Source organism: Doryrhamphus excisus, chromosome 7, assembly GCF_030265055.1.
Source record: "Doryrhamphus excisus isolate RoL2022-K1 chromosome 7, RoL_Dexc_1.0, whole genome shotgun sequence".
Lineage (NCBI taxonomy): Eukaryota > Metazoa > Chordata > Actinopteri > Syngnathiformes > Syngnathidae > Doryrhamphus > Doryrhamphus excisus.
Genome location: NC_080472.1, coordinates 5244153 through 5261560, shown reverse-complemented (window position 1 = coordinate 5261560; position 17408 = coordinate 5244153). Strand labels below are relative to the sequence as shown.

Here is a 17408-nt window from a genome sequence, read left to right as displayed (position 1 = left end):
CGGGGCAACGGAAGCACCAGCAGGGTCCGGCATGGAAGAAATTGAATCCCACACTAGAGAGTTGTTAACAATCTGGTGACGTTTCCTCCTATAGCTGGGCCATCAAGAAATGCCATCAAGGATGATACAACAATGATTCAACATCAGCGTCATCAAAGGTGTTGTATAACAGGATGCTGCCATATAAAGGAATGAAAGGACTTGAAAGGTAGTTGTTAGTAAGCAATCTGGTGAGGTCTGGGGGGGGTTTGACAGTACCCCTCCCAATGGATACCACCAGGCAAACCACCACGCTTTTCCGGATAGGAGCAATGGAAGCTACGGGCAAGGTGACCTAAAACCTCACCGATGAACATCAAGGAATCGTCACACGGAAATGACTGGTGCTGCGAAAGTTTGAATTAACCTGCAAGAAAAGTTAGCAAACCCCAGAAAATGCTGCAGCACCTTTTCCTGTATGAGGTGTTGGCCACGCCTGTGTGGAAGAGACACATCTCTCTCTGAGCCAGTTCTCTAACAAGCACTGGAGAACCTGGCCAACACAGGAACTATTTAATGTTCTTTGAGTAAATGAGAATGTCGTCTCGGTAAACAAAGGCAAATCTTCACAAGAAGTCACTCAGTACATCATTTATCAGAGCCTGGAAAACCGTTGGGGCGTTGGACAGGCATAACTAGATATCAAAATGCCTCAAGGGTGTGTTTTGAATGTCGTCTCCGGCTTCTATATGCCCTAGTTCAGGGGTGGGCAAACTTTTTGGGCGCATGGAGTTAACAAAAATGGCCAGACTATACGTATATTTGATACATGCACACTATTACGCTGATACTATAATTCTAACAGTCTACATGGAATTACGTATATGTCTTTGAAATTCAACACACGGACCGGATTTGGCCCCCGGGCTGTAGTTTGCTCACTCCTACTATAGGAGTATATCTCACCCTCTTCCTACTCAGAGTATGCAAACCACACTGGAAGTACAATACACACGCAGGAAAAGGTGAAGTGAGCATCTCTGCGATTGTGTATGTGTGTGTGTTTTTTTAAGCAATCGCTTTTCTGAAAACACTACTGTTAACATGCTAGCTAGTAGTGGTGTTGTTATATTTTTGGAAAAAAGGAAAAACATTGTGGAAAAAAAGTGTAATGTGGAGCCAAGGAGGGATAGCACCTGTAATAATTGAAATTTATTAAAGTAAATAATAAAAATAATATCTTGAAATGTTAATTGTTGTATATAGTACAATATTTGAAAATGTTGAAAAATATTGAGATTTTTTTTTATTACATAGAATTTTAAATTTAAAGTTGGAAAATAGATGCTTAAAACTAAAGGCACAAAGCTTTTGTGTATATTTCCTATTTGTGTTTATATATGTGTGTGTATTTTTTCCCCGAATTCCTATAGTTTGGGCACCTAAATAATGGTGACGTCACAAATGCGTAGTTGGAAACTGGGCAGTACAGCGCATGCGTACTTTCATCCTTCCACAGCTGTCCTCTGTTGACAATTTTACCCAATGCATATTGCTGTGATGGCTGGAATAAAATGATAAAGTGTTTCTGGCTATATCTCCATGCGGGGCGATCGTCAGTGGAGTATTCATAAAAATATGCACCCGGTAAGCAATTCAAATGACTTTGTAACCGGTTGCGAGGAGCGTAAGCGGCTCTTTGGGACAGGCGAGTCTGCTGCTAGTTGTGTTAGCATTTGGCTAGCGAGATAAAGTTGCATGTCTTACTCGTGTTTATACAATTGTAGACGCCATATAGATCCATATATGGACCTGATGACTATGCACTAATTCTCATAACCACACTTTGCTGCTCGCTGGTATAAGTTTATTGCACATTAGCAGTTAGCATGCTAATGTATAGCAGGTACTGTAGTTTGTAATTAATAGTAACACCAACTCGTGACGTGACTACAGTATACCGGAAGTGTCAAACTTGTTTTTATTGCGGGCTACAATGCAGCTCGTAAGTGTGAAATTATACAATATTTGTGTCATTTCCTTGTGATATTACCCAACTAAAGTGATTTATAACTTGCTTTGAAATCAAAATCACGGTGATGGGTATTCCAAGTCTACAACTGCAGTATTGCTGGTAAGTAATACTGAGTTAAAGGTGCTGTCTGTCATGGTCGGGTACTACTACTAGGGTACTAGCTAGTGATTGAATGTACTGTATCTATCTCTGCTTGCATAACTCATGCAAGACATGCCTCACGTAAAATATAGAAGCAGTACAACATAAGTCAAAACATTTAGTCAATACATGCAGTTCTATAGCCAGCTCTATAGGTAAATGATAGAGAAAAAACAAAGCATTGACAGGTATAAAAACATAGTTGTCAGCTAATGATATCAATTTGACAAGGTTTAGCTACTATTGTCAGGCTATACACCCAATGATGGGTATTGTAACATCACTAAACACAAAGTAATCTAGGATGGTATTGTCACAGTATGGCACAGTAGCTCAAAAAACTCACAATGATCGACCTTTTTTTTATTGCATAGCCTGTCACGTCACAATTGTAAAAATGAAAGAATGAACACATAATCTACATGTGCTTTATACCACAATAAGTACCTTTGTGTTTGTTTAAGTAAAATGAATGTATTTTAAATGGCAAGTACCAGCAAGTCATTGAGTACTCAGCTGCCTGTGGTATGTGTGAGAGAACGAGTCTGACCTGATGCTTCTCCTGTGTCAGCTGGTTTGGACTGTTTACAAATTGAGTCAGTGGTTGAAATATCTTTGTGACAATGTCTTAAACAGGTCTGATATGGTTAGCGTTTTTCTCCTCTAACCTGTCGGTGTGATAACAACAAAAAATCGGATTAAAATCTCTGATATAAGCACTGTCCATTTTGAACTTCTAACTCAAATGTTGTCCTCCTCCTCCTTCCTGCTCAGCCATTGCAAGCCATGGCGATAGTTAGTTATGTTTGTTTTTGGCTAGTGGTTAGTTATCATTGAATGTATAGCCAATCATAACCACACTATGACTCTTTTGTCTATGTGCATGCGTGGTTGCAATCATCAATATATTGTAACTGTACAATAATACTTGTGTGTTTCAGGTCTGAACCATGCTGAAGTGGTTTTCTAATGAAGGGGGAGAGTCTGGCGCTGGGGTAAGTACATCTGTGAATAATTATCCATTGTCGCGTACCCTGTCGAGATTTATGATTCTTCACTAGGGTTGGGCATTGTTTGAATTTGAGCGATTCCGGTACCAATTCCTTGATTGTTTTCAGCATGAACAAAGACACCGATACTGAAAGTTACCCTGCCTCTCATATGACCACCTCCCACCCCTGACAGAGGCACGCCCCACTATTTGAGAAGTACTGTGCTACCTGAGCCAGGGGTGTCCCGTGGCACATTCTAAAAATATAATCCAACAAGAAAATGAAAAAAAAAAAACAGCAAAAATTGAAAAATCAGTGGACATTTTACATGAATAAAGAAATAAAGTTGCTGTCTATTGAGAAAATAGTTTTTTGTTTTTTTTTTTTATTATGAGTTTGTCAGTTTTGGAAAATTAATTTACGGAGAACAAATTGTAATGTTAGGAGAATAAAGTGAAATTATGGAAATAAAGTCATTATTATGAGAAGAAAATTTACAAGAAGGTGGTTAAATTAGGTGCGAAAACAAAAAAAAAACAACTAAAAGGATAACATGATAAAAGCGAAACATTCATTCATTTTCTACCGCTTTACCCCACGAGGGTCGCGGGGGTGCTGGAGCCTATCCCAGCAGTCTTTGGGCGAGAGGCAGGGTACACCCTGGACTGGTGGCCAGCCAATCACAGGGCACATATAGACAAACAACCATTCACACTATGGACAATTTGGAGTCGCCAATTAACCTAGCATGTTTTTGGAATGTGGGAGGAAACCGGAGTACCCGGAGAAAACCCACGCATGCACGGGGAGAACATGCAAACTCCACAGCTGTGAGGTCTGCACGCTAACCACTCAACCGCCGTGCAGCCCTTAACCAAAATTATCCTCCACCACTGTTATCTATCACATCTCCACATTTGGTGACGTGAGTAATACGTCAACCGATAACAGCGACAGCACCGTGGTCATACCGACGCTGCTCAATGCTAACAAGGCAGCTTCTGACTTTTGTCAACACATCGAAGCCCATTTCCGACAGCGAGGAATAACACAGAACGTGACAAAGTATTTCCACCGAGTGGCTGTGCTGGATCTCAACTTTCTCTCATATGGTCGAAATGCTGTGATGACACTTTTAGAGGTTTTTAAACAGAGTAGCATAACTTGAAACCGGTAGTCTAGTCTACTCACAAATATGGTCCCAGATGTTAGGCTCAGGCCAGTCGACATTGATTAGAGGAACACATTTACACACTGTATATTTTCTGCTAGAGATGTGCTAATCATGCAGCATTCCAAACCTAGTACGCTGTCTAATGCTGACAAGCACTCACAAGTCTCCCCTCTGCCAACCTGTTCCAGGGCCCAGACTCTCCCCCAAGTGGAGAGGTTGTTGCAGATGTTGCAGACATGGCAGAGCGTCTGGTCCAAACTGAGCAGCTTATTACTCAGCTAAAAGAAATGATCCGGGAAAAGGATGCAACGCTTCGCACCAAGGATGAACAGCTCAAGGTGTGTTAAATGCTGTTAACCATAATGTTTGTGTACAAACAACAGTGGAAATTTGCTTTCTCAATAGTATCAACATTTGAACAATTAACATTGACATATTTTTTTATAAATATATACTGTATTTATTTTACGCGAATCAAATGCAAAAAAATCAGCTCAAATAATTTTCCCCTCCACTGTACTTTGCATTTTATACTGTTTGTTGATGCTAAGCTGTTGCAGCTAGTTGTTGAATGACACACCTGTCATCATTTAGACGGAGAAGGAGACATGCGAGGCGAAACTGTCAAAGCTGCGCCTCCAAAACAAGGCCAAGGTGACATCTCTTACCACACAGCTAGAGGAAGTGAAGAAACAGATTGGCGGTCCGGTCACACCAACGCACGGCAAGAAGGTAAACATACTCTTAGATGCTGCTCAAGCTGCTCAACTAAACACACCAACCAAGCACAGCCAAATGAACTGTGAGATCGTAGCGCACAGTTTGAATCTGTGAGGTATTCATTTAACAATATGCTTCACAATTTTCCCTAGGTTTTTATTTTAAGCTGTGGTGATGGGGTGCATGGGAGGGCGGGCTGCTGCTGCTGTGTCTGTGATCGTTATTTATTATTATGATATTCTTATAAATATTATTATAAATTGTCAAATAACAATTTCTGATTTATTTATTTATTAACATCCAGCAGAACATGAACCGAGAACATTATCAGTTTTTGTTGGGAACATTCCCGACCATTACTCGTTTCAGCACCTCAAATTACTTTGCTGAGAACTCTTGTCTTAATTCAGGACAAGGGCTGTATATATACATCACTATATTGACAGTTACTATGGTACCCATTATGTCATTGTATGGTCATATCACCTCGTACTTCGTTACGTGACAAAAAAAAACGTAAACTATATTAGGAAAGCAGGAAGTGAACAAATGTAACAGTTACTGATTGTAAAAGTACCAAATGGAGGGGTAGGATTTAATAAGCTTAGCTTCTTCCTACTCCTTTTGGACATGTGGAACTGGGAACTGATTATGTGATGCACTCAATTGTAATCTGAAGCATGTTCAAATTAAATAAAACCATTACCAATGTTTGAATAAAACACTTGAACAACTCGACAATACTGCCATATAGCCATATAGTATTTTAATGATAAGAGCGTGATTAAGATTAAGTGACACTTAAAAAAAACAATAGGAAGTTGCGATGATAATCGTTTTTTGATGTAGCCCATGAACGTGCTCGCGGGACAAAAACTAGCCAGCTATTGTTCAGCAGAGAGACGGTGAGAGCCAGGCAAAATGTGTAAACAAAAATGCCAGAGTTCGGTATGTATTTACTTATATAGCATAGTATTCATATCCATTCATACAATATATAACTTTAAATTGTTTTCAGGTTAAAAAAACACATTTTTAAGGTGTGGTGGCTTTTATTTTGTCATGACGGTGCGCCACGGTCAATTATATGCAGCAGAAACCCTGTGACAGTTGCTTTGTATTTAATAGCCCTGTATCCTGATAGGCTCCATCAGAAGGAGGAGAGCAAGCAAGTCGGGGCAAAATTGTTTTGTTAAAAAAGAAGGTGGAGGATCTAGAACAACACCTTGCACGGAGTGAGAAGGAGTTAGAAAGCAAGGTAAGATCCTTTTGTTTTTTACTACTAACTTGTGGAAAATGTGGGGACAAAAATGGAACAGCAGGTGGCATTCATGAGCATTATTATAGATATGTACTCTTCTACACGATCAGCAGGTGTCAGTCATGTTACTGTAATGTTGGCTCAGACACACACGGACTAGACTTGATCGCTGGAACAGGTTTGAATGATCTCATAACAGGCACAATTATCCCTAACAAGGGCGACTAGTGAGGATAAGCTGCACAGAAGATGGATGGATGCCTACTATATTGAGTAATATGAGTGTAAAGGTTGACTATAGGGTTGTTATTTCATGTCTAGAGGACTCTAAAAATGATTAAAAAAAGGGTATTTAGAAGGTTATCTATGCTCCAACTCTAAAAATGTTCTATTTATAAATAAGAAATCCTACTTGGCCAAGATTAACAGTCGGGCCTGAAACCAATTAACAGTGATTAAGCGAGGGACTACTGTACATTATTACACACCAGTATTCAAGCATGTCCATACATAATTGTTTTGTTTCACAATGGCGTCCCTTGTTGTATAATAAGGGCACCTGTCTACTGTATATTAAAGGGAGGGCGTTCAATATAGATATATACTATGGATCAATATAGATTCCTAGCACTTTTATTCATTCATTCACTTTCTACCACTTATCCTCACAAAGTTGCGGGCGTGCGGGAGCCTATCCCAGCTGTCTTCGGGTAAGAGGCGGGGTACAACCCGGACTGGTCGCCAGCCAATCACAGGGCACATATAGACGTATATGACATACGCACCCCCAAAACTATCGTGAGGATAAGTGGTAGAAAATGAACGATTGAATGAATAAATCATTTTCAAAAAAGAAGGTTATGTAACAGGCATATATAAAGAAATATAATGAACTAGACACCACAGTTCTGTCTTTTTGTTAATCACAAATTAATGTTAATAACGCAAATACAACTAGATGTTTTGTCAAATTCCTAAATATATAGTTATTGTTCTAACGCAACTTTATTTTTCCTTTAGAGGAGAGAGGTGGAGGCACAGCGGCAACGAGGGGAAGAAATGGATGTTATGCTGACAGATAAGGACAAGAAGCTATCCGAGAAGGAGGCCTACATTATTCACTTGCAGACATCAATGGCAGGAAATCAATCAGTCACGACTGCACAACAAAAGGTACAGTCTTTACTTTACGTAGTCCTTCATGGTGATGATGAAAATGAACTAAACTAAATTGAACACAGTTTTGAGGCCCCACTGTACTGTACTTTCTCAGGTAGATGAAGATCACGGAGCAATGCAGGAGCTTCAGGTGCTGGTGCAGAGTCTAACCAAGAAAGTTGGAGAAGGCGAGGAACGCTACAGTTTACTCCAGGAGCAGACAGACAGCCTGAAGGAGCTTCTGGTCACAGAGAAGGAACAATACAGCCAGAAAGAGAACATGTATAAGCAGAATGTAGGTTTTTACACTGTTGTTACCGTGGAGTACTCGGATGTAATTCACACAATGATGAAAATTTTAATTATGTGATGTAATTGTATCTTGAAATATGGATTTATGATATATACGATCTTTCCTTTTTAGATCCAAACCTTCAAAGATATAATTCTCCAGAAAGATCAACAGCTAACAGAGATCAACCAGATGCATGAACAGGAGCTCTTCAAACTAGCCGCAACATCTGATGCCAGTGCTGATCTTCAGCAGGTGGTTCTAACCCTCAAAAAGATTCTCTGTCATCAGTCAGGTCATTTAAGCGCGGGGGTCTCCAACCACAGGGCCGTGGGCAGGGCTGCAGCAAACATTTAGATGCAGTGATTTTAAAAAACTGTTTTAAAAATGCATATGTAAATACATTTCAATTTTTGAAACTTTTTGCATGTTTGTTGCAAGCAGCGACCGTCCCACTTTATTCGATGGCCTTTGAACGCACCATTGTGTGTGTGCTAACTACTGTACTGTATTTTTACCGTTTTTCTTTCACCTCGTATTTGGTCTCAAATACGGATACCACATGGGAATGGCTAATTTGATGACCTTATTGAGTGCGAATGTGCTAGCATACTGCCTTTTAGTGCATAGGTCAAACAGTGACGGTGGAAAAACAAACTCCAGGCTCGTACTAGTGGATGGTGGGTCTGTATTCATTTTGGGCTTTGAATTAAATGTTGTACATAATGAATAAGGTTAATTAGATTGCTATAAAATATGAATGCCCCCTTCCCACTGCTACCTCTGGTCCACCGCATATTTGTGAACACACAAGCCAATCTGTGGGACCAAAAAGGTTGGGGACCACTGACTTAAGGCATCCGATTTGATGAGATAGTTTGTTGGTCATTGTTAAATGAATGATCATGACTACTAATACTATTGTTTTGTATTGTTTTATCAGCTTTTGAAGGCATTAAAACAGAAGCTTCATGAGAAGGAGGAGGTGCTGCTCGGTAAAACTCAGGTCATTGATGTTCTCCAGAAAGAGGTGGATGGCAGAGACCAGCAGATTAAGGTTAGGAATTCTACTTAATGCTAATTCATAAGGTACCTCGATCAAATGAATGTCATTGAAAGTAAATTTGATAGAAATTGTACTAATTCTTGCCCTAAAGTAGGCATAATCAAACATAAAAAGGAAAAGTGCACCAAAATACAAATACAAGGCAGAAGAAAAGTTCAATTCTAAATGTAGTACTGTATTCTGCATTGGCCACTAGATGTCGGTGTTTGGCTAGACGAGGGCCAGACATGATGGCCAGAAAATACATTTCTTCCAAGATGAAATTATATTACAATAGGCACATAAATAATTACTAAATATTTATAATAATAACAACATGGTCAGGAGATAGGGCCATTATAAGCTGAAAGTCGACTCTCCTCTACACTTCTATTCGTCCGCCACTGCTAGGGAACACATTTACTGTGATACACAGACAGGTCTTTTAAATATTTACTATTATTATTTTACAACTTACAAATGGCTTATTTACTGTTATTATGTCTCCTATATAGGGTAACACAGGTGTAAAGCCATTATGTCTACTATATAGGGTAATACAGGTGCAAAGCCATTTAAAGCAGACATTACAATACATTGACGAGATAGTTGCCACCATGGGAATTACACTCCCCCTGCCCACTTAAGTGTACTATATTGGATAATACAGATGTAAAGGTGGCTAGGTGCGTGTTGTTTCATGTCTAGTAATGTTTAAAAGCCTTATTTAGAAGATTGTAAATAGGTTTTCTATGCCATAACTACTAAAATATTACATTTGTTAACTTTGAATCCGACTTTATGGAAATTCACTATGTGATATTCAATATTTGATGGAAACCACAAAACTCAACAGTGATTTTTTTTCCTACTTTCCCATGCCAGGATCTCACAGAGCGGATGCGTAGACTCCATGTTGAAAGAGAGTCCCTTGAATCCAAGATGGAGGCAGAAAAGCACGTTATGCGAGCACAACTCCGTGACTTGATGGAAAAGCACCAGGGAGAGGCTCGGCGAATGACAGAACAACATCAGGCACAGTTAAACGAAACCCAACAGGATCTGCTGCGCCAGCTGGAGCAGCTGAGAAATGCTGCAGTAGGACCATGGACCAGTCAAGAGGCCCCAAGAACTGAAGACTTGTCTGTTGAGCCGACCGCTTTCCAGAGAATAGCTGAATTGGAAGGTAGGTTTTAAATCCATCACTGCCACTATAAAGGGGGTCACAGGGGTTACTGATGATGGTCTGTAGTTTCTCTATAGCACCTTGTAGAACAGCGGCGAGAGGCGGGGTACACCCTGGACTGGTCACCAGCCAATCACAGGGCACATATAGACAAACAACCATTAACACCACACGTGCATTCATACCTATTGACAATTTGGAGTCGCCAATTAACTTAGCTGTGAGGCCTCTACGGTAACCACTCAACCGCCGTGCAGCCCCTTCCGTTTCAATGGCTTGAATTTGTGTATCACTTTTTCTATCCACTCACGATGTCTACGGTTTGCATAATAATAATAATACCAAGTTGAAGGGGAATGTCTTAACAATCACAATAAAGCGGTGTCTTAGGTAGAAAAATAAATACAACCAATGATAAAGTCACATTTTTGGGGGAGTCGCTACTCACACTGCGCCATGCAGGGATTGGAACACCAAATCTTCCAAGACTTGCAGTTAAACACTTGATGCACAAAATAATCATCAAACTTACTTATTTTGTTGTTATGATGCACACAGAGCAATAACCAACTTCATGCTCTGTCTCCTTGTGCCATGAAGCGTTCAGGCGCACTTGTAATTGTGAGTCTGCAGCATAAGAAGAATGTTACAGTAATTGAACAGAAATAATTCATTTTCAATATGAAAAATCTGATAGATGGTCTATGTCCTGAATGATTTAACACTTTGATGTTTGAATGGGTTGAGGAAATGTTAGTGGACAAAAGATGAGCCTGAATAAGAAGTAGAGGAATCAATAGATGAGGAGCATTTATACTCATCTCTTAAATGTTTCTGTGGACAAAACACTACTCTCACTTTATATTTTCTGTATTGCTTACAGCCCAGACAAAGCAAAAAATTGACGAGGCAAGCAAATCAGAGGCCAAGTTCCTGAAAATGAAAGCTTGGTCTAAATCCCGAATCAGACAGCTGGAGGAGGAGCTCAAAAAAAGCCAGGTAAGATGTCCAACTGGTACATGTAATTTGTTACTGTTTTTATTGTTTCCCTCATTTTTATATGAAAATTTACCGGGTTATGTGTGATATGTTGCTCCACGGTAAAGTGTCTTCAAAGTGATCCACTAAAAAAAGTGACAAGGCAAGGTATTTTCCTTGTTATTTCTTCTTAAGGCTGGCATCGCCCCTCCTGATCTGACTGCCCTGCGAAGTCGTGTCACTGCCCTTGAGGAGGAGCGGGAGGAATACCAATGGAAGGTGGAGCAGTATGAGGAACTCAAAGCGAAGAATGGTACTGTACAAGTCCAAAACCAGAGTTCTCTTTGCTTGATATCCAGCCACACCAAAAGAATATCAGCAAATGTAGAGAGAAAAATATTAGTTAAGTGTTACTTATTGATTGATATTGAATCAGAATCAGAATACCCTTTGTCATTTTACATACGTATAGTAGAATGAAATTGCAGCAGCTCCATTTTCAGTGCAAGACAGTATGACAGTACAAAATATAGGAATTAGAAGAATAAATAAAGAATATATAGAAGAATTAGAAGAATAAATAATAAATAAATAAAGGGTCTACATCGTAGAGGACGATTGGTTGCCTCGATTACATGGTTACATCTTGTTGAGGGAGATGATGGCTTGATTATTGACTTTTTTATTTTATATATATTTTATATAGGCTGTGCATATGTGCGTGCGTGTAAGACTGCTACGTTTTCTGGTATTCTTCTGGTATTGGCAATTTCCAAAATTGCTCTCATCTCGAAACCCGGTACCGATACAGGATGGGATTGGCCCCAACCCTGAGCAACTTTTGTGGCTGCAGTTTCTTCATTCTTTAAAAGTTGATTGTGTATTGTTGCTTTTACCGTCAGACATGCTGGAGGCTAAACTGGAGGTATATGAGGAGCAACAAAGGACACTACAAGCCGACCTGGAACAGTTCACAAAGAGAGCTGCCTCTCAGGTCTGGGATGCAGGATTTTGATTCCTAAAGCGTTTACTCAGTAAGGTGCTGTGCGTATAGTTTCCTCGTTCCCCATGCTCATTCTGACCACAGGCAAGTGAGTCCGGCAGTGCTGATGACACCCAAAGTCAAGTCTTGGAGTGGCAGGAAATGGTCGCCGAGGCAGTCGATGCCAGGGATCAGGCCAGGGAAGAGAAGGCTGCGATGGTTCTTCGCATTAGCCACATGGAGGAAGAAAGAGAGGGTAAGGCCTTTGCTAGATGATGACAGGTGTAGTATCATGAAAATACTAGTTTTAATTCATTAATCCAATTATTTCATTCATTAATTGGAGTCTTAACACTTTGTATTGATTGTCATTAATGAGGAGGACAGTGTCGCGATTCTTTAAATCATTTAATTATATAATATAATTAAATTTTTTAGAATGTAATTTTTTATTTTTAATTAATATATACAATTTTAATAATAAAATATTGTTATTATTATTAATAATAACAAATAATATTTTGCATTATATTCCAATCCAGCTATGCATTAAGTGGTTACAGTCTTAACTATATTTAAATTAATACATACATGCCAGTGCAATAGTCTCATATAAAAACATTCCAATAGACTGCATCCTAAAGAATTTTCAATATCAGTTGGATTTGATGTCGTTATGTTGGTGTTGTATATCAATATAAACACAATATAATGGGTTAAGAAAACGACAAGTGTGAAATGTAACTCATTTGTCCTTCCACCCCACCACCACCATCTTCACATATGTATTTTTATTATTTATCAGCTGTTCTGTTGTTTCACTGAACATTATTTTTCTTTTCTTTTTATTTCCACTTTTTCCACCCTTGTTAATCGGGAGCACTTGATTGACCAAGTGCTGTCCCGTCATGTGGACCCCCGCCTCTACCCACCCTCTCCAGCTCCTGCTCCATGGATGGGAGTAGCCACATAGAACATTTTCCCAGTTTTCCCATCAGTTTTGTGCATGCAGGCTCCCCCTGAGCGCCAGTGTAGTGTTTGCGGACTGTACTGTCTGTCGCTTCCTAGAATGTTGTCTTTATTGGGGTGAGCTACAGGCAGTACAGTAGCACACTGCACCGATGAGTCCTAGTTTCTACACCCCTCTGATATTGTTTTCCTTTTCCTTTCTTCATCTTCTTTTTCTCTTGTTTTTTTTTATTTTTTTTTATTTTTATTGCGCTAACCTGAATCCACTAACATTTTAGTGGGGGCAAAGAATCATTTTCTCATGGTGGAATGGATATATCTTAGGTAGACTCAACAGTGTTAACATGAAATAATGTTGTACATTCCAATATTATATGTCTTAACTGTGGATGGATAAAAAAAAAAATCCTAAATATTGAGGCCAACAAATGGTAACAATTGAAAATGTACTCCCGAAAAGTTGCCTCTGTTTGCTTACATGTTCCAGATGGCATACAATAATACACTGTGTTAGTCTGACTGTGTTCTTAAAGAATTTTATTACAAACCTCCCTGTTAGCAGCTTGCTAATACATGGAAACGGAAAGCAGAAATAGCTCTGTCGCTCGTCTATGATGTCTTCAGTGGTTGACTCTGTAGTGCTTTGCTTTCTCTAAAAGTGTGAACACATGTTTTTATAGATTTACAATTATAGTTTTACATGCACAAAATAATTCTATATTGTATAAATGCATATTTTCTCCGGGTACTCCGGTTTCCTCCCACAATCCAAAAACATGCTAGGTTAATTGGCGACTCCAAATTGTCCATAGGTATGAATCTGAGTGTGAATGGTTGTTTGTCTATATGTGCCCTGTGATTGGCTGGCGACCCGCCTCTCGCCCGAGGACAGCTGGGATAGGCTCCAGCACCCCTGCGACCCTCGTGAGGATAAGCAGTAGAAAATGAATGATTGAATAAATGCATATAAATGATGAATAAACATTAAGGTTACTTTTACCTTCACTGAAGATTAGGGATGTGATTGTTTGTTTAATCAAACATTTATTTAATATTTCTATATTTCTATATAGTATTTATTTAATAATAAATAAAATAATAATAAATAAAACAGACTGGATTGGATTGGAAAGGTGTCGTCCATGTTGATCTTGCCGCCTTATTGTGTCTTTGGCAATAATCAAGTCTTCAAAGAAGGTAAAAGTAACCTTATATGTTCATTTAGTCATTTAATTCATTACTTCTATGCATTCAGATTAGTTTTTTGCATGTAAAACTATAAAAATGTGTTTTGTATATGTGTTTTCCGGAACAGATTGGATTGACATTATTTCTTATGGGAAATGATTTGGTTAGAGTACGTTTCAGTTAGAGCCGGACCTTTTGGAACAGATTGACGCTAACCAAGGTTCCACTGCATCCTGTTAAGCCACCTTGACCCTTGCGGTGTAAAGTATGTGTAAACTTTTGCAGGCTGTTCCATTTTGATCTTCATGCCAGTTGCGTGAATTAGTCGTGAACATTCCGCAAACTATTGACAAACAGTATTGACAACCTTATAATTGTAGTAGAATGATCCAGCTTTGCGTGTCTTTTTTAGAGCAACATGCTTGTTTTTATTGTACCAATAACTTGCATGCACTTCAACAAGTGTATGAAGAACTGCATGTACATTGTGCCATACTGTATTTTGTGGCCTGTATTTTTACTAATAAGGGGGCCACATGGCTCTAGACTAAATTTTTTTTTTTACTTATAGCAGTCTATTATTATTTGATCTTTGACATTATTAGATACCATTATTAGAGCCCATAGTCATGAAACAACAGCCCCTTCGCCCTATAGTATAGAATAAGCCTGTAACATCGTAAAATGTACTTTCTGGATGCACTGTATCTTCTGTTTTCCTCTTTGCATTGCGGCCGTCATAATCGAAATAGTTTCTTTGTGACAACCACTCGTGTATCCTCTTGTTTATGCACCCAATCAGCACACTGACCACCACTCCTGAACCCTTTCCGCTCTTTTCTTTTCTTGCTTTGAGCTTCCTCTTCTGCTTACCCTACACAGCAGCCTGTTACCACAAAACAGATGGGAACATGTTTTGAACATCACTGAGGCGAAGCATCATTTTCAAAAAGCTTGCTTTCTTCTGTCCAAAAAAATGCAAATCAACATGCAACCAAAGAATGATCTCACTAGACTCAGTGATTGCGATGAAATATTGGCTTCTCAAATGATTTCTTACATTTGTCTGCTCCTCCTCCTCACACTATTGCTCCCTTGTCAACGATAAAGTTTGAAGGTCGTCAGTTGTCCTTTGCAATGCAAACAGGCAAACAGGTCCAAGCTCTAATCATAGCGGTTTACCAGTAGAAGTCTTCTTCCCTTCACATTGTTCTCCACTCGATCTTTGTTCATACATACTCTACATAGGCTTTATTTATTTATTTTACTTTTGCTGCTTTCTATCTTTTTTTTGTTTGTTTGTCTCAACTCCCTCTTCACCAAAACCACTGTCTGTCATCACATTACCTATCTGAAGTCTATATCCAAATTCCTCTTTCATGCCCACCTTCCATCCATACCTACAACACCCCTTTTTCCCCTGTGGCACAAAACTGATTGAGGATGACTGGTTCTTTCCTGGCTACTCCGATCCAGCTTTGGCCACTCGGCAGCAGGAGTTGGAGGAGGAGCTGGCTCAAGCAAAAAGACTCAGCCAACCTGGGGGCAAGAAGCTAGCAGAACCTGCTCAACGGAGCCTACAGGTAGGCATATACATTACCTCGAACTCAGGGGTGCCCATTATATTGATCGCAAGCTCCTGGTAGAGCATCATGGTAGTTTGGGTTGATTGCTTAAACTTTGTAGACGTCATGTGACATCAGTCAGGTGATATTAACTTCCTCCATATTGTCCAGCACTTCATTTCCAGTACCGATATCGAAACTGCTATATGCAACCTGTCTGTTCAGACTGCAGTTGATCAGATACATATCAGATTTATATCAACATACAAACAAGGTCTGAGTCCCATTTGGAAAAAATCAGAATTTTGTCGTTCACACTGACATCAGACACAGTTCACATTCAATATGGGCAAAAAATTGTGTGACTGTAGCCTTATTTCCGTACTGTATTGATGTCTTATTTTCTCATATATAATAGAATTGTTCTTTCACATACACATAGGAGGATTTTGAGTTTGATGGACAAGGCCTATTCCAGGAACCCAAACATACCTCGGAGAGCACAACCCCAATGGAAGGAGAAAACATGGGAGGTTGGTGGCCTGAATACAGTACTCCTGACACAGGTGGGAGAGCCTCTAGACAGTTTACACTACCATGCACGGTCATCCTCACATTTGGGTTTTCACCATGACCTATTCTGTGTTGAATTGTAGATTGTTTTGTTTTTTTTTTTGTTTTGTTTTTTACCTCCCCCATTCCAAATTTTGAAAGCCTATATGCAATCTAGTATGCAGCAAGTTTCCCAAACTTCAACATGCCATGACCCATTTTGATTGCTGGTCCATTTTTATTGGACAGTTGTCAAAGTAAAAAAGTATGTTATGATATTTAGTGTATTTAGTCAGGATGCTATTCTAGGACATTAAGAGCGATGTAGTTCAATATTCATAAAAAAATCATATCAAAATGTATTCAACATTGAATTCATTATCAGTGACTAGCTATAGATTCTGTACTTTAAATGTGTACAATAAGTGCGCGAGAGATATTTAGAGCTTAAACCTGGATTTTGTGAGAGTGAAAAATGGCAATTGAAGAGAGAATGGAGCTGAATTTAATCTAATAATTACAACTGTCACTTTTATTGCAAATGTTGACATCAGTGGAAAACATCAGTGTCAATGATCTATTGAACTTGGCACCTTTTGACATGAAGTGATGTTGGGGGTTCATAGTTGAGGTTACCGTTGGTTATGGCTGCGATGATATCCAGTTAGTGATTCTGTGGCTGTTGTTCTAGCGATGGATAAAGTCTGGTGCTTGTGTGTCTCACCCAACATTACAGTAACGCTACTGTAATGTTGGATGAGACACACAATGAAGAAAATCAACATATAAGGTTGTTTTGTAATATTTTGCATGTAAATTGTGTACGATTTTTATTATCTTTTATTTGCAGATTATTTTTTATCTTCTCACCATCAATATATTGAAGAATTACTTTGTACAGTCAAAAAGTAGTCAAAGTGAACTATTACAATTTTTGTCAGTCTCTGTGAATAAATATCTGTTAATATGCATTTGTAAACTCTTTATGTAATTTAAAAAAATTAATTTGGGTCCTGAGTTGAAAAAGTTTGGGAATATCTGCGTTCATATTTTATGGTTTTCTTGTGAACTCAGTTTCTGGGTCACAACTGTGAGAAAAATTTTACGCCATCTCCCATTTCCAAAAATTGCCCAACAATCTTAATTCAATTTACACATTCTTTTTTTGTTTGCTTTTTGATGTGACGTGCA

The 17408-nt window shown here is 39.0% G+C and overlaps 1 protein-coding gene across 3 annotated transcripts in view; it reads left to right on the top strand.

Moving 5' to 3' along the window:
- The first annotated feature begins 1494 nt into the window (after nucleotides 1-1494).
- Nucleotides 1495-17408, top strand: part of LOC131131901 (golgin subfamily B member 1-like) — a 39844-nt gene continuing 23930 nt past the window's right edge. Inside the window, exons 1-16 of one of the 3 annotated variants that reach the window (XM_058076927.1) lie at nucleotides 1495-1626; nucleotides 3097-3150; nucleotides 4510-4659; nucleotides 4916-5053; nucleotides 6186-6299; nucleotides 7323-7475; nucleotides 7576-7755; nucleotides 7885-8007; nucleotides 8696-8809; nucleotides 9683-9983; nucleotides 10867-10982; nucleotides 11157-11274; nucleotides 11864-11955; nucleotides 12049-12199; nucleotides 15577-15683; nucleotides 16108-16231. In XM_058076927.1, coding sequence (XP_057932910.1) covers nucleotides 3106-3150; nucleotides 4510-4659; nucleotides 4916-5053; nucleotides 6186-6299; nucleotides 7323-7475; nucleotides 7576-7755; nucleotides 7885-8007; nucleotides 8696-8809; nucleotides 9683-9983; nucleotides 10867-10982; nucleotides 11157-11274; nucleotides 11864-11955; nucleotides 12049-12199; nucleotides 15577-15683; nucleotides 16108-16231 — 2026 coding nt within the window. In that variant the 5' untranslated portion in view covers nucleotides 1495-1626; nucleotides 3097-3105. Of the gene's footprint in view, nucleotides 1627-3096; nucleotides 3151-4509; nucleotides 4660-4915; nucleotides 5054-6185; nucleotides 6300-7322; nucleotides 7476-7575; nucleotides 7756-7884; nucleotides 8008-8695; nucleotides 8810-9682; nucleotides 9984-10866; nucleotides 10983-11156; nucleotides 11275-11863; nucleotides 11956-12048; nucleotides 12201-15532; nucleotides 15684-16107; nucleotides 16232-17408 lie in introns of all 3 variants that reach the window. The other 2 variants (XM_058076925.1, XM_058076924.1) reach the window with 2 other exon arrangements.